General features: G+C 43.6%; 1 protein-coding gene across 2 annotated transcripts in view; it reads right to left on the bottom strand.

The window, feature by feature from the left end:
• Spag6 (sperm associated antigen 6) overlaps nt 1-24,289 on the bottom strand; it is a 51,505-nt gene extending 27,216 nt beyond the window's left edge. Inside the window, exons 1-6 of one of the 2 annotated variants that reach the window (XM_039095562.2) lie at nt 24,103-24,289; nt 21,782-21,946; nt 20,608-21,150; nt 20,435-20,530; nt 10,141-10,307; nt 7,042-7,225 (exon numbers count right to left, since the gene is read on the bottom strand). In XM_039095562.2, coding sequence (XP_038951490.1) covers nt 7,042-7,225; nt 10,141-10,307; nt 20,435-20,530; nt 20,608-20,632 — 472 coding nt within the window. In that variant the 5' untranslated portion in view covers nt 20,633-21,150; nt 21,782-21,946; nt 24,103-24,289. Of the gene's footprint in view, nt 1-7,041; nt 7,226-10,140; nt 10,308-20,434; nt 20,531-20,607; nt 21,151-21,781; nt 21,947-24,102 lie in introns of those variants that run through there. The other variant, NM_001106125.1, reaches the window with a different exon arrangement.
• Between the last annotated feature and the right edge of the window lie 1,028 nt (nt 24,290-25,317).

Genomic DNA, 25,317 nt, shown 5'->3' with positions numbered 1-25,317 from the left:
GCAGGCTGGGCCATTCATCTAAAGGTACGTGTGAAAACAAAAGAGCCCCCCAAATATGTCAGCTAGCAGAGTACACTTGCCATTTCCAGAGACAATGACCTTAAGCTAGGTGTTTGCATGTCTGGTCACCTCAGAGCACGGTTCCTACACTGGCGTCCTAAGCGTTCCACAGCCAATTTCCCTCCTGAAGGCTGCACAGTGCCCAGCTGGAGTACTTTCAGATTTCAAGTGCATTCTGCCCAACGGAGTCTGAGAAATTCAGCTGCAAATTAAAACGTTTCCCCCCTCCATGTTCAAAAGGTGTTATGCGAACTGGAAAATAAATGGAGCTCAAGAAGCAGAGTGGCCCAGACTCTGTGGAATGTCACGGCACTGTGCCCAAGCACTCCAGACCCTTTTCTTTATCCACCCCACACACGGAGAGATGTCTCTCCCACAAGTATTAATGTAAAACCAAAGGCTGAATTCTAGACTACAAGAATCAGGGTACTCTCAAGGAGAGGGGTCAGAGGGTTCTTTCTTCTTGTGTCTCATGCCCTTGCCTTCTGTGCTCACCTGAGTGGTCCCTAAGAAGAAATTGAGATGAGCTTAGACTGGGCTTCTAGTGACCTTGGCTTTTGCTACTGTGCCCATCACTTAAATTCCACTCTCCTGGTGAATTCTGTGCAATGTGTTACATATGCTGGCTTTGCTTTGGGACAGAGTTGGCGGGATATGGCTAAACATGACCAGAAATTCTTATTCTCCTTGTCTTCACCTTCTCAGTGTCGAAATTACATGCATGTGACATCACGCCCATGTTATGTGGTAATGAGAACCACAGATACGTAGTGAGAATTTTGGTTTCTTTTAAAAAAAAAATCCCACAGGAATGGAATGTGCTGTTTTTATCCCAGGTGTGGGGACTTGGGGCTGCTTTCAGGCTGGTCACAGCAACAGACTAGGATTTGCCCTGTGCTCTAGCAGGGGTGTAATTTTGCTAGCTATAAAGGGTTTCTGTGATTGTGTGACATTTGGAACTCTGGGGACTTTCTGAAGGGTATATAAATGCTAGGGCTCCAAGAGGCGGGTGGGTGGTGGTCGTTGGTTGTAAGTTGGTGGTGGTTGTTGTGGACTGAGGCTTGTTAAGTAGCTGTGTGCAGAGAAGCAGCAAGAAGAAGAAAATAGATATTCTGACAGCAAAGGTCAAACTTGCCCCAAGGAACTCCATGGCCCTGACTAGCAGAAAGTAGTGTAATGATAATGTCGCCCACCCCCTTCAGACCCCTGAGTTTATTCAGGGATCTCTCTCTCCTTTGCTCTCTCCTCCTTTTCTCTCCTATCCAGTATTAAGGGGTTGAAAGAGTAGAAGAAAAAGGGGTGAAAGGGGTGGAAGAAAAAGATCCCACACAGTAGCAAAGGACGGGCTCCGTGCGCAGTCAGCATTGTGCTGACTAAGGGACCTCCCTTAGACGTGCTTTTTAACGCAGCAGTGTAGATCCACACGCTCCTGGGCAGTGTCAGCCCCATGTCTGCATGGCCTTCGTGCCGCTTGTACCCATTATTTCCCACCTCAGGCCTGGGATCTTAGTCAATTTTTTTTCCATCCATTAAGAAAAATACGGTGATATGAGAATAAAAAGTTCTGTAAAGCAGAGGAAACACTCACCAGAGCAAACAGACACCAGCCATGCCTTATGCAAGGAGCCGGTATCCGGAACTTACAAAGGATTACGGAAACCAACCACCAAGCAAACAGAACTGCCAATCGACAAACGGATGGATGAACTAATGCTTTTTAAAGAAACGAAATGGTCAATAACTATTATTAAAAGTATCCCCAGTTCTCAGAGAAATACAAGTTAAAAGTACTTTGACATTCCAGTCAGAAAGGCTATTGTCAGGAAATCTGATAACCAATAGCAAAGATGATATTGAGAGAAAGAAACTCAGTTACTATTGGTCGTGGTGCAAATTAATTCAGTCGCTGAAGAAATCGGTTTGAAGGTTTCTCAAAAAATTAAAGAGAACTACCATATGGCACAGCGATTTCATTCCCGGGCCCGCGCCCATGAGCACATACCCTACCATATTTACACCCCACATTCATGGCCACTTTATTGTCTACGACAAGGGTTAGTGCTTAGCTCTAGAGAAAGATGAATTTTAAAAAATTGCAGGAAAATGGACTTTTATAATATTAAGTGAGGTCAGATGATCTCAGAAATAAAAAAAAAACTGCGCTCTCTCATATACGGGACCTAGGTATGTATGTAGACAACTGTCCATGTGGTGCCGTATAACACGTAGAAAGGGAGAAAGAAAGGCTGAACATGAGATGAGGGAGGGCCTTTGTGCGCCCTGGACAGGAGTTACGAAAGCGGATACAAGGGAATCACTTTCTAATTCTGGTCCATCCCAGACTTGTGTGTTTGGAGTAGTAGACAAGTGCAGAAGACGCATTCAGTATTCAGAGTGTGAAATCGGATGTGAAGTTCCACGGCCTCCATTCCAAATGCCCGTTCTAACCACAAAAGCCCAAGGTTGTGTAGACTTAAGCCTGGGTACTTCTGACAGATGCTGTTTTTCTTTATCTGAAAGATAATGATTAAAATAATGTTTATCATTGAAATATTCTTAAAGATAAGGAAGCGTACACTGCAGGCCCCCTGGGTTTTGCACGACTTCCATGATGAGGCTGTCACTAAGCTGATCACAGGTCATACAGCCCCTGTTACTGGCTGGGTGACTGGGGACGCCAAGGTTAAATAATTACACTTTGTTGTTTCACACTCCAAGTTCTTTTTGTAGTAAAAAAAAAAAAATCAGATCTTATTTACTGAGTTCTTAGTAACAGTGACAACAGCAAAATCACAAGGATTTAAGAATGACAGGAAGATCACAACTATCCTATGTGCACACTGATGACCGGCAAAAATCACTGCCCTATGGAACGCAGTTCTGAGTAGAATAATATCTTGACACATATGGCCGCTACTCCCCACAAACATACAAAAAAAAAAGACATTCATGTTTCCCTTTCCCGAGCCCCCTGGCTTATTGGAAAGGAATTTTGGAAATTAGTGTCAAGATCAAATAGGTACAAAAATATTACGATATAAAGTATGATGATCCTGTAAGATTCATTTGCCTCTGTGTGTACCACAAGCACTCCAAAATTAAATATGTATAATGAATATTAAAGTGAATAATATATCATATAATAAGATAAAACCAGAAATGTGTACAGTAACCAGTGGAGACAGCCTTCTACAGGGCTTTTCTTGTGTTGTTGAGATGGGAGATTCACTGGACTCCCTGGGCTGCTCTCTGACTCCCAGAATGCTCTCCCCTCCCCTCCCTGGGACAGAGGAAGTGGCCTCTAGGGTGGATGCATTGCTGGACTCTGGCCCCCTGCTGTCCATCTAACCTTACTCAATAGCTCGATGTCACTAACACTTGTCTCCAATATTGACCGTCAAAGCCTGCTTATTTAAAAGTTAATTACTTTGAAAACTGGTAAGTAGGTTTTAGGTAGCTTCATCATAAATAAATCTGTGAGTTTTACTGATCATAGTTTCCTACCTTCCTCATGCCACTGGCAGCAAATGTTCCTGTGGTGTCCACAGAGGCCAGGCCTGAGTGGCTCCATCTCACATAAATCAAAGCTAAAGAGGGAAAGTGGGCACACGTGTGGAAACCAGCGCTGGCAAGTAGAGGCAGGGTGCCTGACACCACGGGGAGCTTGAATGGAAGGATGGTATCCTGGACACTCCCCTTCCTCATGCAGAGGAGGGGCTGAGCAGAGTCCCATCGGAAGCTGCAGGTGACCAGAGGTGCCCTCTGGCCATGCCATCACACCCTCCTCGGCTGGTCTGGCCCATAAGTTGTAGAAGTTGCATAAGTTGTAGAAGATCTGATCTAATGTACACCTTTTCGTGAGACTAAGTTTAACCCAGGCTTCCTACATAAAGACAACCTTGAACTAATGCTCTCAACACTTAAAACTCATTTGTGAGCCTAGCTGTAGAGAGGTTTCCCCTCAAAACAGCAAGCCATTTCTTGCCTTGGCCTCAGTCTGCACTTTTAATTAGGCCACCTGTGGTCCTGAGGCTGCAACCAGGGATGCTGGGGGCTGGGCTCCTGACCCATGTCTCCATGTCTGCTTGCCCCATTGGCCAGTGGCTACCACCCTACCGTCCGTCCTTCCTAATGCTTCATGCCTCTGGTCAGGAACTTTTGTCTCCGAAAGTGAGATGAGGTCCTTGTTAGCTAACCTGTTTGGAACCCACCTGTTAGCAGAGTGGGAAAGGCTAGCAAGAGGAAAGGAAGAAGGGACCATTCTGGAAAAAATAAAAAATCAGCCGACCTCTGACCTCCAACCTTATCCTCCTCTTGATCTCATCTGGCATTTCTCTTGAGGTCTGAAACATTTTAAAACTATGACTTAGCATGAATATCAAGAAGAGAACAGTGAATGGATGTTTCCAAGTGATTTCAGTATGTTCCACTTTTAGGAAAGCATTGAGAGACAGAGCAGTTATTTGAGGGTGATATTCCATTGTCTTTGATTTGACTGCGACTGGTGACTTCTGGTACTGGGTTCCCTTCTAAGAAATCAGTGGTGATCTCTTTGGGAGCTTCTGGACCCTCGGTCTCTAACTACGGAGAAATTAGATTACAGTGGGAATGCTACATGGGATCCAAGTCACTGAAAGAGAGTAGAGTGCGATCCCTCAGTAGGTAACATCTACTACGGTAACATCTCCCAGACCGGGCAATCACGGAAGATGGGCAGGACATCTCTGACACCTTCCCACCAGTGTGTCTGTGTGGCCATTCTGCAGAGTTCTGTGAACTACTCAGAGAGACTCGGCAGAGCCTGGAACAGGTCTCCCGACTCATCAGAACCTACTTAACCCAGTTGTGACGTTTTTTCAGCTTCTGATTGGAAACACATTATATGACAGGTTAACAACTTACAAACTCCAGATACAATGGGGTGAAAATCAATAGGAACCTTTCTAAACAGAAGGGTTTTCTTTCTCAGCTCAGTTCCCTGCTGTTCTATTTCTATCCTGTCCCCATTAAGAAGCAAAATAACCGAGAGAGTCTCTGCTTGCTTCTGTGGGTTTCCTCCAACATCATCAGGAAGTGGTCAGCCCAGCTGTGTGGTGTAAGCAGCGAACATGGACTGGGGAGTACACAGATTTAGACACAGATTCTCATACCCCAGGCCTCCTCGCTAACTCACGCTTCTCTCAAGTAAAGAAAGAAGCAGCTTTTAAAGGCAGCTACAGTCAAAAGGAGACAATGTATCAGAACTGCAAGGCGCTGAGCTGGCCTCAACCTAGAGACGCCCCACACAGAAGCAGCTTTTGTTCGCTGTACACACTGGAAACTCTAGAAGGGAAGAGACATCTCTAAATCTACTGGCTTAGTAATGCAACATGCATTTCATAGTCTACATCCATAGGAAGGCTCATTTTATAGTACTGTAACTGAAATATACAACTTTCTCTGTCTTAGTATTTTTTATCTTTTTATATTAAATATATTTTTTACTTATTCACTTTACATCCCTATCACTGCTCCCAGTTTTAGTATTTTACCACATTAACCTGTAGGGACCCTAACTACTTTTTACTTTGTGGTGTGAGATTTTACTAAGAAGATTGCTATAATTTAGCCACTCGAGTTCTATCAAATATGTGAGGCATTTTGATACTATCGATAATGTTACAATAACATTTCCACAAACACGATTTTTTCCTTCTGTGATATTCTTTCCTCAGGACCAGTCTCTGTAAGCAGGCATTCGGAGTAAGCTCTCCTGGGGAAGGTGTTTGGAGTAAGCTCTCCCGGGACTGCCACTAATTTTGACAAACTGCTCTCCATTATTTCATGCAATTTGAACTTCCTCCCCCAACATAATAAATGTCATTTCATTTTGTACTGTCTTTAAAATGGAGCCTACTGTGCAGTGCAGGCCTCAGTAGCTGGGCTTACAGGCACTAAAGTCATCGGTGTTGTGGCGTTCTTTCTTTCTGATAGCTAATACTACAGACATCTTGTACTCACCAGATTCATGTCAAGCACTGATACGAGCTCTCTGCTTGTAGTTTCACCAACCATATTAAAAGCCTCAGGACTGACCGTCAGCTCCCCTCTGTTCAGATGAGGACCTTAAAGTCCAGCAGTGCTGAACTGTGGCTGAAGTCAGACAGCAGCTGAGCCCAGTGCCTGTCCTGGAATCCGGACCCTAACACATGGCGGTACAGTCCTGCTCAGGATGCAGGATGCTGAGTCCTAGCAAAGTTGGTCATTTTCTTAGACCGTTCATCATTTATTCTTCAGCCGCCTCTTTAGAGAGATGGAGCAGGTCCATCCTCACGTACCATTTCCCAACCACGAGTCTACACTGCCTCCTCCCAGGAGAGCCCGATCCTGTCTTGTGGACCACGCCAGGATTTTAGATTTTAGAAGAGTGTTGCCCTTAGCTTCTTCCTCCTCCCTGGTAACACAGGGGAATAAACCACTTTCTATAACTTTATATCATCTTACCGCATCATTCACCCATTTGATTTGGCCCCTCAATTGGTTTGAAATGTCCCGTGAATGACAGTGAGCTCAGAGGATGACAAACCAGCAACAGCCTTCTGACGAGTTACCCAGAGTTTATTTATCCGGTTGGTTGGCTGAACTTAACTGACTTTGGTTTGGTTTGGCGACAGTGTCTGACTGTTGAACCCAGGCTGGTTGAACTCACTTTAAGCTTTCTGCCTCTGCTTCTTGAATACTGGACTTCCAAGCATGAACCATTACTACTGGCTGCCAGCCTCGCTCTACTGGACCATCTGTCTCCTTCAAATCCGCTGCAGTTAGGACTCAAGTGTACAAGTGTCCTGTAAATGCGTGATCCAGAATAGTGTGGCTATCCTACAAGACTGCTCTCTCCTGATGTCCAGCAACACCTTTAAACCCCCATCAGTGATTTACTAGACAAAACTGTTTTAACCCAGTAAAGCTAAACTTGAGTCTACCTTCGTCGCACCCCAGTACCTGCATTATGTCTTGCAATATATGCAAGTGCCCAGGCTGCAGCTTCCTTGACTCCTGGGTCAAAATCTTCCAAGCATATCACCAGTGAGTCCAGGGCCCCACAGTCAACTGTAGCCTGCGCCAGCTGAGGAGAATGTTTGCCAACCGCTCGCAGCACAAACGCAGCCGCTTTCTTGTAGACGCACTACAGGGATAAGAGAGAAAACCCAGAATCTAAAATAGCCCGAAAGCACCACAAAAATGCATTCTGTAAAGCGCACAGCCTCTGGGTGGGGACAGAGGAAACCAGCTGGGAACATGCTGGTCCTCTGATCTCCCCCGTTGCTTCTGTTCAGTAACTAACCTGGAAACAAGGTAGATTTTAAATGGCGCTAAAAACGTTTGACTTTGAGGCATGTATTTGGAAATTGTATAAAATCAAATATAAACATGTGCATTCATACAATATTGGATTCTCTTCATCTGCTTGATACTGAAAGGCACTGTTTGACTCAGGGGAACTCTGGGACGTTAGCATATTAAGTGTCTCTGTCCACTGACCACCTCTTTTCCTTTCTTTCTCTCCTCAGCCTCTCAGCATGGCAGACTTTTCTGACCTCAGTGAACCACACAGAATAGCATCTATGCTCTGAGATATACCCAGAAATCACACTGAAGTAAAACATTCACAACGTTTCTAAAACTTCTCCTGGTCAAAAATAAAAGGATATGTTATTTTTCTATTGTAGAAAAAAGGCTTTTGAAAAGATAAAAACAAATTAGTCATTGTCTGACTTGTGGATGCTGTTCCATACATATAGTATATTATAGTATGTCTAATATATAAATTTCATTTGGTTAAAGAATAAAAAAATGTAAGTGAAACACAGGAATAATAAGTTTCTCTCTTCATGTGGCTAAACAAATATACCGGATATGTTTAGCTACAACGCAGTTATTATGACTATTATGATATAGAGATGATCTCATAATTTTCTGTTGGTTTCATTGCTTGCTTGTTTGCGGTCTCACTGTGTATACTGGGCTGGCCTGAGCGTATCACATAGCCATGCTGGTCGTGAACTCACAGAGATCTGCCTGCCCCTATGTCCTGAGTGCTGACATTAAAGGCATACACCACCACACTCAGCTGATCTCACGGTCCTTATTAATAAAACCCAATTAATCTCCCACTTTATATTGTCAGTTTTGAGTGTTTTTAGTATTAATTACTGTCTTAGTTACTTTTTTATTGCTGTTGGGAAAACTATGGAGACTTTCCACGTGGGATGCAAAAGCCTAGAGCCTGCTCTCCAAGGAAAGACCGAATGATCCAGAAGGGGACAGAGCAGTAACACACACAGAGAAATGAAATGTCTATAGTTTATTGAAAAGGCATTAAAAATAAATTAATCAAACGAAATGGATTTCTGCACAGTTAAGCCGTTTTCAGTCTGGTGGAAGAAGCGCATCATAAAGTCCCCACGCTAATCGTGATACGTTCCCAGTGTTGTGCAGGTGTCACTGCTAGCTAGCGCTAGAGCATTTTAACCACCATAAACTCCTTAAAATAAGCACTCACTCTCTCTCTCTCCCTTCTTGCACAAGCCTTTGGCACCCTGAGTCTGCTTTCATCTACACAGATTTGTATGTTCTCTATATTTATATAAATTACACCGTCCATTACTTATGTTGATTTAAGAGTCATCCATGTGGCATTTATCAGTGCTCAGGTCCTTTCTATGACAGTAACGGTCCGTGGTGTGGGGTGGAAGATGTTTTCTAACTCGTCGATCTGCTGATAGACTTGGTTTGATCTCTCATCCCACGCCGTGAGTCACGCTGCTCTGAACGTTTGCATATGACTTTTGTGAGTGATGCTAGAATTGCTCGTTCGTATCTTGAACATGGAGCCTCCAGCAGGCCTGCTGGATTGCTTCTCATGACCATCATGCCGGTCTCCACCCCTCTGGCCGTCGCTGAGGGTTCCTGCTTCTTCACAGCATCAGCCCCCTTTCCCCTAAGGATGTTTATTATGGCACCACTCCATGCCTGTGACTCGCACCTCCTGCTGATGCCGCCAAGTTCCTCTTGTGTTTCTCACCATTTGGAGATGTTCTTTTAGGGAAGTATCTATTCAAGTTCTTTGCCCAGTCTTCAGTTTTTATTTATCTTTTTATTATAGAAGTAGGAATCTAGTCTTAAGGGAGTAAAAAGCAGGTACATACCTGCATTAGGACAAGCTAAGAGGGGGTTAGGTAGTCTAAAACCCTACTTACCCCAAATAGCTTATTAGAAACACACAAGAACACCAAAGGAGTGTGTGTGTGTGTGTGTGTGTGTGTGTGTGTGTGTGTGTGTGTGTGTGTGTGTGTGTAGACCAGAGGCCAACTTTGGGGGACATCCTCAGGAAAGCCTTCTGCTCCCTTGAGACATTGTCTCTCTTTGGCCTAGATCATCAGTTATGCTAGGGTAGCTGGCCAGTGAACCCCAGGGGTTCCTTATGTTTCTACCTTGCAGCCCAGTGCTGAGATTAGAAGCATGTACCTCTCTGTTGGCCATTTTTACACGGACACAGGTGTTTATGGGGTAAGCACTTTAAGGACCGTCTCTCTAACACCCCCTCCCCAGAGTGCTTTAAAAAGAGCCGGAGTGCTTGGTTACTTAGATGTATGCTTTCTGAGTGCTTAGTACTTAAATGTATGCTTTCTGAGTGCTTGGTTACTTAGATGTATGCTTTCTCAGCCTTTCAGTTTAACGCAGGCTCTCCCTCAAGGATGTCTCTTACTCTGTCACCTGCATGTGAGAACTGCAGAAAGCAGCTATGTTCTTATCAGGGTGTTGTCCTCTTCCCTGAGGTAGGCCTGGAACCTTGAAGGGTAAAGAAACACTGTGTGTGTCTAATCCCCCGAACATTTACACAGTCCTCCTAAATTAACAGTAACAGAAAAATGCCCTTAAGCCCCAAAGCAAAATTCCCTAAAGATATTCTCATGCACATATAGGGATCTAAGGTTATCCTAGCCTTCTAGGGTTCTAATGCCTTCCAGTTTACAACTCTGCCAAAGCTATCTATTTGTAAAATCTAAACAGAAGAAAAAGGTTTTGAGAAAGTCTTACATTCTGCTCTGCCAGTGAGTAGACAAGCTGTGGAAGAATGTCACCCTTCACAACTGCTTCTGCTAAGTCATCGTTATAGTTGGCCAGCCTCCCCAGAGCCAAGGCAGCAGTCTGTTGAATGGTTGGCACCACATCCAGAAGAAGAGGTCTCAGCAAAGACATTATACCTGAGTTAAAGGATGAGAAACAGAACTCAGCCAAATTTTACTTTAAAAAGCAAAGCATGCACCCCACAGGAAGAACAACAATATCAACCAACCAGACCCCTAGAGCTCCCAGGGACTAACCCACCAACCAAGGAGTACACATGGAGGAGCCCATGGCTCTAGCTGCATATGTAGCAGAGGATGGCCTTGTTGGGCTTCAATGGGAGGAGAGGTCCTGTGAAGTTTCGATGTCACAGTGTAGGGGAATGCCAGGACAGGGAGGCAGGAGGGAGTCCGTGGGGGGGTGTGGGGGGGAGCACCCTTGTGGAAGAAGGGGGTGGGAAGTTGGAATGGGGGGGCGGGGGTTTCTGGAAGGGAAACCAGGAAAGAGGGATACCATTTGAAATGTAAAGAAGGAAAATATCCAATAAAAAAAAAAGAAAAGTTGGGGCTGGAGAGATGGCTCAGCGGTTAAGAGCACTGACTGCTCTTCCAGAGGTCCTGAGTTCAAATCCCAGCAACCACATGGTGGGTCACAACCATCTATAATGGGATCTCGTGTGTCTGAAGAAAGCTACAGTGTACTCGTATACATAAAATAAATAAATCTTAAAAAAGAAAAAAGAAAAAGAAAAGCAAAACATGTGATTCAGAGCTATGCAGTTAGAAACTGGAGGTTTAAAAACAAACAAAAAATTTTAGCAAAAAAAATAAAACAATTGAGAGTTAGACATAGTGGTACATGCCTGTGATGCCTTATTTTCAGGGGGCTGAGTCAGAGGAATCATGAGTTCAAATCTCTCGATCTACCTCTTTTCTTTTCTTTTTCTTACACACACACACACACACACACACACACACACACACACACACACACACACACAGTATCCACTGAAAACTAACAGGATACTATTTAAAGACATCTGATGGTCAAGACACAAAATAATGCAAGCTGCCAAAATTACTAATGCATGCAGAGGGGAAATACAGCTTCGAAGCTGGATGAGGACTCAGACCTTACTCGGGAGGTAAACACCTATGACGTCATCAGGAGGGATGCAGAGAAAGTTTAGAGTATCTGGGGCAAAGCCCAGCTCTCATCCCTGCCACCTTTGCCAGTCCTGTCTCGCAACGGCCATTCCAGATTCTTTGTTTTATCTGGTCTTTTCTACATTTTCTTGTAGAAAAATTTTCAGGCTCTATCTCAAACTTGAAGGAGCTAGGAGAGTCACCGTGTGCCAGCCAGTGCTCACGCACACAGGAGGCACAAGTAGATCTGTGGTGAGAATTTTGTTTTCTTTAAAAATAAAACAGAAATGTAATGTTTTTGTTTTAATTCCAGGTGAGGGATATGAGCCCTCTTCAGATTGTCTACAGCAACTGACTCTGATTTGTCCAGTGCTATAGCAGAGACATGATTTTGACAGCAGATAGGTTCTGTGATTGTGTGACATTTTAAATTCTGGGGACTTTTCAGAGGTTATGTAAATGCCAGCGGGCAGGTGGGCTGTTGATTGGATGCTGTTGGTTGCAGTTTGTTAAGTAATTGTGCAAGAGGAGGAGGAGGAGGAGGAGGAGTAATTAGATATCCTGTTTCGAATATCAAATTTGCTCCAAGAAACTCAATGCCCCTAATCAGCAGGAATTAGTCTAATGATAGATAATGTCTCCCCCTTCCCCCTTTACCCGTTTCTCTCCTATCTAGTGTTAGGAGGTGGAAAGGGTAGAAGAAAGGAGGTGGGTAAAAGTAGGAGAAAGAAAAACCTTCAATGTAGCAATAGCCTGCCACATGGAGCTTTAAGCAAGTCCTTGTTCTAGGAAACAATGTATCACTAGCTCTCCCGTGATATTTGTGCCAGGGTTGAATACACAATGGCCATATGGCCACCATCACGCTTGCAGTAAGTCATTTATATGGACTGGGAGCTTCATGCAAAAGCATTGCTCTACAGGCTTTGTTCCATAAGAACTCACTGAACTCTCATGGCAAACCTAAGAACTAGGCCCCGTCTTTATGCCTCTTTCACCAATGAAAGAATTAAAGCCAAGAAGGACTACATAAATTGCTCACAATCCAGAACTGATGGAATGAGATTAGAATTCAGACATTAACTGTTGATAATTAGTGGACAAATGTGTGCTGAGAACTGAGGAGGCCAGGGAAGGCAACCCAGTAATAAATGCCTTGTGGTTACCTCACAGGATGTTTAACTCCTTGTGCCAGCCTTATCTTCCGTGTGCTGCTTCTGCTTCCCAGTTACCACTCAAGTGTAACATTACACAAAACAATGACAGCATTCAAACAGGAACAAAGTACCCCTTGACTTCACAACTGTTGTTTAACATACATATTTATTAAACTTGATATTCCTTAAAAACATATCCTGGTACAGACGAATGACTCAGCAGGTAAAAGCACTCGCCACCAACTGCCTGCCTAAGTTTCATCCCCAGGACCCACATGGAGAGAACAAAGTACTGCAAGTTATCCTCTGACCTCTACATACATACATACATACATACATATATATATATATATATATATATATATATATATATATATATATATTCTGGTGATAGACAAAAATCAAATATTACCAAATATCCTTATGTCACTCTATATTTAGAAACATTTGAAAGAGAAAAAAATAGCATTCACAATAACACGCAATTCGACCAGAAATAGCATAAGCTAGAAACAACTGTTTGTCAAGATGTATTTAATTATACAGCCTGTGAGTCTCCCTAGTTTCAAGTTTCATTTGGTTATTATTTCTATGTTTAAATTGGCCAGATTGGACCAGGATCCATGAGGCTATTGCCTGTACGGGAGATGCTGCCAGCTCACATGTGGTTCAGGGTCTGTGTTAACCAAGCCCTGATGTTCACAAGTGCTTTTCACTAGACTTTCTAAGAGAGAGGACTTCAGAAGTCTCTCAGCAAAATGTTTAGAGTACAGAATAAAGAAAGTAATTATCAAATTCGAACACAGGTTATTTCTAGAAAGTTTCTAGATATTAAAAAGTACTTATTTCTTTTTAACACCTCCTTACTTTTGTCCTTGTGCTGTTATAAAATACAAACAACAAACTTACCTTTCCATCCTTTTCAACTGTATTTGGGTGTTGTCTGCTTACAGTGGTGGTGAACCATCCCCAGATAAGAACTACCTGTCTTCAACGGCAGCTAGACCACACAGGGCCAGTACCTCTACACCCAAGCAATACTGTCCTAGTGGTGCATAGTGCAGCAGTGGCCCGTGGCTGATGTGCATTCCCCGTTGAACATCTTCTCATGTGCCTATTGGTCTACATCTTTACTAGAGAAATATATTTGAGGGTTTAGCCCATTTGGGTTGACTTGTTTTCAAGTATTGATTGACATATTTATAATAAATGTGACAGTTTTATTAAAAGAGGTCAAAACATACATGGTAAAGTATACATTGAATGCATTTCTGAGACCACAACCATAAGCTTTTTAAGAACTACAGTGTGATTTTGTTAGTCTTCTTTTTAGATGATTCTGGTTTTTTTTCTTTTCTTCTTGATATATTTATGCAAGGCAGCAACTTGTTATTTTGAAATATGTAGTTAAGTCAATAGTGGGTTATTCATATTGGATTACATTTAAAATTAAGCCACAGGAACTCGGAACTGTTAAGGCTGTAAAACAGCTGTGAATAGTGGCGTACATTTTATATCTCAGCAGTAGGGAGGCAGGGGCAGGAGAATCTCTGTGAGTTTAAAGCCAGCCTGCTTTGTACATCAACTTCCAGTCCAGCCAGGGCAACAGAGTAAGACCCTGTCTTTAAAACAAGTAAAATAAAATAAAATAATCTTAAAGTGAATTATTATGTTATAATTTTAATTTAATTATAAGTATTTATTAGTAATGACTTATTAGTTACAATTAACTGACTACAAGCCTCCCGATCTGGGAAATTTCACTTTTTATTTCACCAATCCACCTAGTCAGGGGAATTTTTTTCCTTTTATGTTTTCTCCATTTTTCAAATACATCTGACTCATAAACTATTAAGACAGGATGGGAGAGAGAGCTCCAAGTTAAGAATATTTGCTGTTCTTCCAGGAGACTTGAGTTCAATTCCCCATAATACCAGGCAGCTTACACTTACAACTTCACTAGCTCACTTCCAGGGGACGTGGCTTCTTCAGGCACCCATACACACACACACACACACACACACACACACACACACACACACACCATACACACACTTTTACACTGGCAAGGAGATTTCATTACTCCAACGATAAGTTTGGACTTCAGTAGTGAACACTCCCTGTGCTGCCTTCCTTTATGTCAACTAGATACAAGCTAGAGTCATCTGAAAGGAGGGAACCTTAACTAAAAAAAAAAAAAAAATTAAAATTAAAATAAATAAATAAATGCCTCTACAAGATCTGGCCATAAGACATTTTCTTAATTAGTGATTGACAGGGAAGGGCCCAGCCTGTTGTGGGTAGGGCCATCTCTGAGCTGGTGGTCTGGGTTCTGTAAGAAAGCAGGCTGGGTAGGCCACGGCGATCAAGCCATAAGCAGCACCCCACCATAGCCTCTACCTCAGCTCCTGCATCCAGGTTCCTGCTCTGTGTGAGTTCCTGTCAGCTTCCTTCAGTAATGGACTGTGAATCCAAATCAGTGTGGCCACACAAACTGTTTCCTTTCCAACTTGCATTTGGTCATGGTGTTTCACTGCAGCAATAGGAACCCTAACTAAGATGCATGCCTACTGTGCCTGTAACCCTAGGTTTAGTCCACAGAACCATCCAATGGATAGATAAGACAAGACAGGAGATCCTGGATAGGTAGATTGGTTCTAAAAACATACAACATGTAAGAACACGGAATTCAACAGAGGTAATACCTAACCCCTGTACAACACCTCTCATACCCAAATCTTGATTTAGGTCTTTCAAACAAATAGTAATATATAGATATATAACAGTTATACACACATATATATAATTACATATTATATATTACATATGTATGATATATACTACATATTATACATGTTATATGTGTTAAGAAATATTACATACATAAACTATGTACATTAGCATATAAGCCAGGAAGGGCAGGAACTGTCCCTTTTAATGCTTACGTGATCAGCACATATGTTCAGGGTCCGCCTGCCATCTGTGCGAGCCATAAATGTTCACTGGTGGCAAACGAACCACCCGTGCAAATTAACTTTGTTTCAAATGGACTTCAGTTAAAAACAAAATAAAGATATTTTGTGACAGTTATTTTCACTTATTCACACGATGTTAAGTACAGTAACAATGCAGTTATAAATAAATCCACAAAACTTTAAGGAACTCACATGGGCCACTTAAACCATTCCCTCCCTTAAAATCACACCATACACACACGGTTCCATGTGATCTGAAAGGCATGTTGAAAATCTCGATTCTCATCTTATCTTCTACTGATGGTATTGATTTTTTTCGCAATATATAACGATTGTAAAACTGCAGATAATTAAGATATCTAGGGAGAAGTCAGAATGTTAAGTAATAATGGCTGTACAAAAAGACTAGCTCCTGCTTCCGGTTTCAGGGGTAATATCTGCAGAAAAATAAATTTGTGAGGCATTTCATTAGAAAACTGTCTCAGGCTTACAGTATACGTAGTTCATTGGTGGAATACATGGCTAGCATACATGAGGTTGAGTTCAATGTCCAGCAAAACACGTGTGCGCAGACACACACCCACATAGCTAATCCCTTAGTGCATACACTCATTCTAAAATATTTAGGCAGTTTACGCTATGGCATGCACATTAGAGAAAGCTTACTTTAAAAGATGTGTATAAATGGTACCCTACATGCTTAGCATTTTAGAAGCCCTGGGTTCAATCCACAGTACATGCAAAAATAATACTTTTAAAATGATAACATTCAACGGCTATGTATCAGATGAGGGAACTGATAACTGTGTCACAAACATACATAAGATGATTATTGCAAATGATGACTGAGCACAAGTTTCCTGGCACCAAAAGAGGGAGAACATTTTACAAATAAAAAGGAACAGTTTTCTACCAGAAATATCATATTTAGTATTTAACTTGACATATAGTAAATAATTAACAAGTAACTGTGGAATAAATAAGTCTATTTTTTGACAACTTCTTTTGGCAAGAGGCCAATGTCTCTATTGACGGACATCTACTTCATTTAATATTCGACTTCAGGTTTTTTTAAATACATGTTACAAGCTTGTGTGGTGGTGCAGACCTGCAATCCCAGCACTCAGGATGTTGAGACAGGAGGATCATGAGTTCCAGAGCAGCCTGGATGACTTTAGCAAGACACATGCTGTTAAACTAAGTCTATAACACGAAGCCTATAAACACAATTCCTACGGAAAAACAATGTAGTCTACCACATACTTTGACAGCCACAAAGCTTAGAATGTTTAGAAAAGTAGGCAGAGATGATTCTCTCTAGATGTGCACACGTGCACAAATATCCCTTACTGTCATCTGAAAGAACCTGAAGAAGCCATGAATTTAACATGGAGGGCTGGAGATGGCTCAGCAGTATGGCTCACAGCCGGCTATCCAACCAACCACAACTCCATTTCTAGGAGATTCTCTTTTGACCTCCATAGGCACCAGACCTACACATGGTTCACCTACATACATGCAAGCAAAAATACTCATATGTACAAAATAAAATAAATCTTTAAAAACTAATATCAAATGACCATTATGTCACGAGGCATAAGGCAAATGGCAGAGCTAACATTCCTCTTTGGAAACTAGCACAGGATAGCCCACTGACTCTTAGACAAGGCCAACTTCTTCCCAGACATAGCCATGCATCCTCCTAGGACTAACACAACCCTTCTGCAGAAATCCCAGTTCTGCTCCACTAAAATGAACTTATACAAAGTACGATCTAAGCCAAAAACAAAGAAATGAAGTGATCATTGTGGACTTAAAACACCAACCAACAAATAGCAAATACCACCTCTGGTTCCCCCTAGTTCTCCCAGTCAGTAAAGAAATCATTGATCAGTTGACTCTCAAGGGCTTGAAACAGTCCCCTGTGCCTTGATTCTGCAGATACTCTGTCCAATTCTTTGAACTACTATCTTGGTTCTCAGTTCCTATGGGATCCTGGATTTTTTTTCTGTATATTTTTAAAGAGTTTCTGATTTGATAAGACTGATTTTTTTAGGACAGAGAAGCCTGAAGCTCCCTACGAGGCCAGTTTCACTTTACTATCAGTCCCCACCTTCAGGGGTTTATCTGTGAAGGCTTTCCTAGAGGCTGACTTCCTTCACTATTATTTGATAACCACCAGTAGTACCTAAAGGCAGAGAACTTCTTTAAACAGCTAACGTCAAAAAAAATCTAATAGCCTTCATTTTAAAAATTCCTCTCACATACACAGGCCATGTATCAAAGTCAAGAGTAAAATGTGCCTTACTGTCAAAGGGAAACACTTGCCTAATTAAAGCTTGGTTGTAAAATGAATTCAAAACACACTCCAAAGCATGTTTAAATCCATGGCGATTTTTTTAAAAAAAGAATATACCATTAGAATGGTTCATCTTATTGACCAGTGAGGAAGAAAAGGTTTCAGAATAAAATTTGTAGGTTGTTTTTAAACCACAGGAATACACATACAGGCATAGTCATGATTTTAAATTACTATAAGAATTATGAGATCTAGACGAACTTAAGTATGTTAAAAATATGTTTCCCCAGAAAAGAATGTCTTAACATGCCATTAAGATGAAAGTCAGAAAGTAATTTTGAAAGACTACCATATCTGCCTTATATTAATTTCTTCACAAGCCAGATGGATGCCCAGGCCTGAGCTACGCACCTCCTATACTTTGACCATGGAACCAGCTGGTTTGTTAAATCCCCACACAGAGCATTTGCTCCTGTTCGCATCCCTAGCTACTTGGTAGAATTGGGGCAGGAGGGCCAAAGAGTCCAAGGCCAACCTGGGCACCAAAGCTAAAACCTTGTTTTAAAAATAAAAACAAAACCAAAGACAAACTGACAATGTATTCCACCTTGTACTCTGATGGGAAGAGGCAACCCCGCATTAAAATTCCAAAAGATACTCTTCCTCTCCAGGATTGTGTATATTTATTTTAATATTTCAGTGTTAATTTTTTCTAGGTATTTTTTTTACTCAAAATACTCATTTGCCTACATATACCTTGTCACAAATAGTAAGCACCCATTCACGGAGAACATTGAGTAGGACTGAGGAAAAATAAATTTAAAAGTACTTTAGAACTTAGTTTAAAATGTAAAATGCCCTAATAAAATGTTCGTACATAGAAAAAAGAAAATCAATATACACGAAACCATCACAGGACAAAATGAGTTCTGAAATGACAACATTTTAAAAATAGATACTAGCTCAGGGGTTGTGCAGGGATAGACAGCAGCAGGAAGTGATCGTGATTTAGAAGCACGATTCAAGGCAGCCACTGCGGCTCCCTGCTTGACAGAAGCTTGACAACCTGGTTTGCTATCAGGATCCAGGAGGTGGAAGGAGAGAGCTGACCTAAGTGGGCAACCAATGCACTGCACCATGGCATGTGTATCCACACTAATTTAAAAGAAAATCCAAGAGATCTTCGTCACAAAGTATATTGACTATGGCAGAGGTTCCAGAGACAAAGGTTTATAGACTGAAACAAACTGAGAAAAAGGGAAATTAGGATCAAGGAATTTCTGCCTCAGTGTCCTCCTTGTAATCTGTACTAATGTTTGAAAGATGGCACTAGAGAAGGCTAAATCTACAGTTATCTCACAGATAGTTAAATATGGAAAAACATACTTCATCATAAATGGCTCCCCATCACAACCTGAGATAATACCCAGGGAAGAAAAAGTAAAATTCAGTGAGAAAACCAAGAAATTGATCAAGGGAAGGTGTTTCCTCAAAGAAACCCAGAGTAAACACGGTCTAAATGCTGTGACCATTGCAATGTGATCTTAATTTAGTTTGAATGTGTTCATTTAAACTAGTTTTAAAGATCTCATCCGGTAAACTGAAGTTTTCTTAAGATCTAGTAAGTGGTATCAAGCTTACAGTTCAGTCAGAGGCACTTGTGGAAAGCTGTCTTCCGTCTCTGTGTGTGTCTGTCCGACGTCTGTCTGTCTCTGTCTTTCAGTCTCAAGTCATGGGGTGGCTACAGATAAAGACATCTAGAGGAGAGGCTTATGAAGTCCAGACCCTCTCCAGGGTGTCTAAGTACTTAAGGTGGCTGATGCAGAAAGGAATTTTCAGTGGTGTGTAGATTGCTTCTTGTTAATAATGCTAAGTAAACTCACTGGATCCTCAAGCTAGATTTGGATGGAATCATTTCTGTGGTCTGTGTTTGGTGCCCCATTCGGAGCAAGTAAATGTTGTCTCTTCAGAAACACACACACACACACACACACACACACACACACACACCCTGGTGGTGGTGGTGGTGGTGGTGGTGGTGGTGGTGGTGGTGGTGGTGGTGGTGGTGGTGGTGGTGGAACATAGATGGATTTCACTAACTGTGAACTCTTCTCTCTCCCCTCCTTTCTTCAGACTAAGGGGTGAGAAAAGAATTCACAAAACCAGGTCCGCATTGCCTACTTCTTGGAAAAGATTCAAGCATACTTCTCTTCTCCCATTAATGCCAGGAGGAGAACAGCGAAAGCAGCCTGGAATTTCTTTGCTTCTAGGGAGTGAATGTGATCAAAGAGTGAGAAGAGAGGGCACCGGGATAGACTGGGTCTGGTGAGGGTAGATTACCATCCAGGAAAATGACTTCCAGGCAGTTCATCTAGCTGGTTGATTGCGGTGAAGATGGAAATGATACCAGGCCTCCTCCACTGCCTCGCCCACAAGATCCCGCGGAGGGGAGGGAGTCCGGAGGGACTTGGCAGCACTTTGGCCCACTTCCTCCGATCCCCAAAAACTGGGCTAGTAGGAGAGCGTGGAGGCTAGGCAGGCAGCGGGGGGGGGGGGGTGCAGGAGGAGGACGGGGTACCAGGCGAGGCTGGGCACTGGGTGCTGTGGGATGAAGGATGAGGCCAGGGCGATGAAGGAGGAGAATGGATGCGGGATGGGTGTGAGACCAGGGCCCCTGTGAAGGCTCACCCGCATTCTGCAGTGTCTCAATGTTCTGAGGTCTGGTCGCCTGCTCCGCCACCATCTGCACGAACCGGGTCCGGGCGTTCTGGTACAGCTCGAACACTGTGGACAGAGGCGAAATGGAGTAGCCCGCCCTCGGCGCCAGCCCGTCGGACCGGGCGCCTTCCCATGGCTCCTACCTTGCAGCACCTGCCGCTGGCTCATGGCGCCGCGGCGTGCGTCGGGTCCTCTCGCCGCGACCCCTCGACGTCCCTTGGGACTGCTCTGTGTACCCACACTCTGGGGCAACAGACCAGAACTGGAACGAAGCCGTCCCCCCGGCAACAGTAGGTCCCTGTCGTGACGTCACAGTGGTAGCTGGAGTGGCCGAGGGAGGACCTGAGACTCCAGTGTTGCTCGTGGCACGCATTCGTCGGTTGTCACTTCCTTGCTGGCGGTGCACGGGACCCGGGAAGCTCCTGGGAGGACTTGGTCTGTGCCGACCCATCCTGTGAGGCAGGGTTTCCCGACTGCTGCGCGGGCTAGGGGCTGGAAGGAAAGGAGGGTGTTCTGGGAACCAGAAATCAGACTGACAGCTGTGTTAGCGCGGGGTGATCCGATGGGATCAATGCGGCACTGCATCAAGTTACTCCGTGTCCTATAATGCCTCTCTTCCTTAGCTGGCATTTCTGATCTCCGGATTCCTGCAGTGTCCACGATATATGAGCAGCAATTAAAGACACCTAGAGAGTCCGCGGAAAAGCAGAAGAGAAAGTAGGATAAATAGCCATCTTGAAGGTTTTCCTAATTACTACCAAGTTGCTGTCTCCGTATTTCAATTTGATTTTTTTAAATTATTTTTAATTCGGGCCTTATTTTGTTGCTCGATGACATTTCCAAAAGAAAAGAGCCTTCACCTGGAAACACCAGGTCACATAAATTGAGCTGCGGGCGGCACTGTCCTTTTCACCACATTTAAGCACTACAGTTCACCGTGAGTTCTAGCTCCTGTCTGAAAACTCTGTACCAAATGTTTCAGTGGCAGGTGTCAATTTTAAATATTTCTCTCTCTGAAACTACCATTTCACCAGGTGTCAAATGGGCAGCTAGCCACAGCTGCTGCCTAATAGTGGCAGACCGGAAATCTTTGCTAAACCCAGGAGGGAGCACACACATCTCTGGTTTTCACACTTGGAATCGGCCACTACAGTCACTTTAGAAGTCTCCTGAGGAAGCCTTGGTATTCTCTGAAGACCTAATAGTCTGGGACATGGGCTGCCCACCCGGGGAAAAGGAGTGTGCATAGACCCCTGCTTCACACTCCAGGACAGCCTTTGGCTTTTGCAGCACCCAGGGGCACGTCCTTTTACTTACCTCTGTAAGTTTCGCAGAGGTCTTCTACATTTTCCCCAACAGGGCCTTTAAAGCAAAAGTGTCTGCTCCCAGGTAGAGACATACCGGGAAACCCCTAGTGAATTAGTAAAATTGCTAATGGAGTGTACTCTTTTTATTTTCAGTTCCCTGTAGCATTTTGAAGACCTAAACAGACCAAAAAAAAAAAAAAAATCACAACTTAAAGGTTCCATTGCTTAGTTTCAGTCTTTAAACAATTCAAACTCCTTAACTGCTACACCTACCATTTTTAGTAGGTGCTTTGCTCTTTGTTTTCTATTTCTATATCCTATTTATTTTCTACTTGACTTTTAAAACCATGCAGCAACCCATACGTGGGTTATTGAGCTCCTAACAAATGCTGCATGGTTTTAAAAGTCAAGTAGAAAGGATATTTTAAACCATAAAGTCTGTCATGAACAATGTCCATTAGTAGAATGTATTATCCCGATGAAACACTTTATAGGATGACTATTGCATAGCTGAAGAAGTTAGATGGAGTAAAGAATCACATCTTTCTTTTTATCAGTATTTTCCCCAAAGCCCTTTAAAGTTCAATGAAGAAATGTAAGATAATGATCATAATGTACCCATAAGTGGAATTGTTGGTAATTGAAATATAAAATATAGTGAAGACTACTGTTACTGAAAAGAAAGCTATTCTTTCCTGACCCATTTTCAATTTACTAACTTTAAGACAAAATGCTTTTACATAGTTTTACACAGTTATACGACTGTTCCAAGACCACATATAAACCTTTAGACTAATGGTTATATGAAGAACTAGTCAAGAGAATACTTAAGGTATTATCAAACTAAGATTATTGTCCTTAAGGCACCAGTAGAATTTACAGATGTATCATGACTTGCCAAATAAAACTGTGCATTTGACTGGTAGTGAAATATTAGCTTGAAAAACTGTTTCAGTGAAAAGTTTGGAAGTCTTTGCCTCCTTTTGGGAAAGGCTAGTAATACAACTTCAAAATTATCCCCTACTTATTTATGGCACTGAAACCTAAAAGCACAAAACCAGGATATGAATCTTGTTCCGTTTCTCTTTACAAATCTTCTCGGAGAATCCAGAAAATTCCACTACTGCCGAGCTATATGCTACTCGTGTATATGAGACCCTTTGGTAGTTTTAACACGTCTGTTTTCCAGTTCCTAGCTGATTTTTACAAGGTAAAGCTCACCATTTCAGAAACCTGTTGAGGCACTTGAAGCGGGCAGATATTCTCCTTTTAGGCTGAGCACATAACAATATCCCTGTGTTTCAGACACTTTGCCCTTGAGAGAATGTGCCTGCCTTCCAGAGCACGGAATTTAATAGGAGGAAAACAGTTCATTCTCCATGTATTACAGTCTTATTAATTGAGCACGTGTATGCCTACCATTGACTTCAGGTCTATAATCCAAGTATTCTGTCTAGGGAGCAAAGGTTTGGGTTAAGTAAGGAATGGCAAGCCATCAAGACAGTTTAAGATGAGGAAAAACTTGTTAACAGAACGTTATCTGCTTCCTATAGAGATGAAATCTTTCCCATTCAAGCATGTTAGCATTTTTCAAAGGCATTCAATTGGTAACTGTCATTTGTCAATTTTTGAACTTCCACAATCCTTTCGCCAACATCAAGTGTAAAAGTCACTGAAGTAGCTTCCTCACTCCAATTAAGACAGAAGTACTACTGTGTGCTCCACAGCAGCCAAGTTTGTGGGCTCAGATGTGAGCTATAATGAAGCAAGCAAACATAGGGCTATCTGAATCACGGTACAATCCTTGTTTGAAGCATAAGCATCAGGTTTTTGCAGTTAGATATGAGCAGACCATTCAGTTGTGCCAGCAAATTTGCCCCCAGAGCAAAGGAGATGTAGAACTTCCCTAGGGAGTGGAGGCTGACTTTTCTATGTATCTTGTATTTTATTCGTAATTGACTTTGTTTCTCAAATATTTTACAGTCGACCTCGTATATGTTAAGGGTCTAGTAGTGCTTTTCAGACCACTACAATGCCAACGTGACAGTGGCTAGTCCGACAGATCTAGATCCACCTACACGTGGCTTCCCAGAAGTGTCTGGGTGGATGCAAAGCTTCAAGGCTTCTGGTCCCCTCCCAAGGAAAGCTATGATCAGAGTGATGACTTCTCCCCCTCCCCGCCCCGCCGAAAAACCCAGGAGTACAGTGGTGATTACTAAAAATCTACGTTTTAAATGTAGGAGTCAACCAGTGTGAAACGCCTCATGCCGTAACATGTAGAGCAAAACAAACGATTGCTGCGCAGTAAGTGCATGTAAGCATCCTACTTACATAAGCTTTCTTAATTAAAAGTTGCTCCAAAGCCAGCATGACCAGAAGGAAAACTCTGTGAGCGCTCCACCTTTAAAATTATTCGCCGCCATCTCAAGAACCTCTATGTCTCCCAAATTTTATTGTTGGACTTAGAAATCATGGGGGAATTTGCTCTTGGGTGCTTGAAATCTCTCCTTATTGTTGTACAAAACACAAGAGGCAACCCTGAAGGTGCTTCGCTGCAGACTACCCTGGCGTCTACGAGGGAGAGCACGCACCGCTCAGGTGCAGCTCCCCAAGACCAGGCGGTGCGGTCTAGACCGGAGGTGGGTGGGGGTGCAGACGGATCACCAAGTGTCGTGGGCGCGCTCCAGACCAGCATCAGCACGCCCCGGTGAGCTGAGGGCAAGGCCCGGGCCTCTACGTTCTCACTCGCCCAAAGTTTCTCCAGCTCCCAGGAGCATCCTCAGAACCTCAGGCCCAGAAAAGAGCAGCGGGGTGGGGACGTGGGGGCAGAGTGGGAAGAACTACCAAGGAGGTTACGGGGACGCGCGGGCGGCAGGGAGGGGAGCGCGCGGGGCCCCGAGAAGGGAAGGAGCGCGGGCGGAGTGCGAAAGCGCCTGGCCGCGCACCCGGCCTGGCCCTGCGGCCTCCGGTTCCCGCTCTGTCCTCTGGCCGCGCTCTGGCCTTGGAGCCCGCTGGGCTGACCGAAGCGAGGCCTCTCCTTCCGCTTGGGTTCTGCGGCCAGGCCTCTCCGCAGACCGCGAGGGGTCTCGGCAGGAATCACCCCTAAACCCCAACCTTCCCGGCGGTGCGCCTGGGGAAAGCGCGGCCACGACGCGGGCGAGGCCTCGGCCCACCCGGCCCGGAAAAGAGCGGCCAGGCCGCAGCCTGGGTGCAACCAAGAAACGCCCCGCTGCGGCTAGGCTGGGCCTGCCGGGCTGGTCTCTGACACGGACGCTCCCAAGCGGCGGGCAGGGTGGGAAAGTGCTCCGGGTCTCTTTGCCAGGACAGTGTGAGAACCCTGCGAGGTCCCCTGCAGCCAGCCCAGCTCACCACGGCGGTACACCGGGTCCCAGAGTCAGGGACGGGACACAGTAGCTTATTTAGGAGGGGAAAGGGGGAGGAGAAGTGACGGAGCAGCTGCACCTCAGTGCGCATGTGCGAGGTTCCAATTTTTTTTTTTTAACTTTTGCGGTTCTTTCTCTGTGACTAGTCTTCAAGCCAAAATGT

This window comes from Rattus norvegicus, chromosome 17 (assembly GCF_036323735.1).
Source record: "Rattus norvegicus strain BN/NHsdMcwi chromosome 17, GRCr8, whole genome shotgun sequence".
In the NCBI taxonomy this organism is placed as follows: Eukaryota; Metazoa; Chordata; class Mammalia; order Rodentia; family Muridae; genus Rattus; species Rattus norvegicus.
This window is presented reverse-complemented; position numbering and strand designations above follow the sequence as displayed.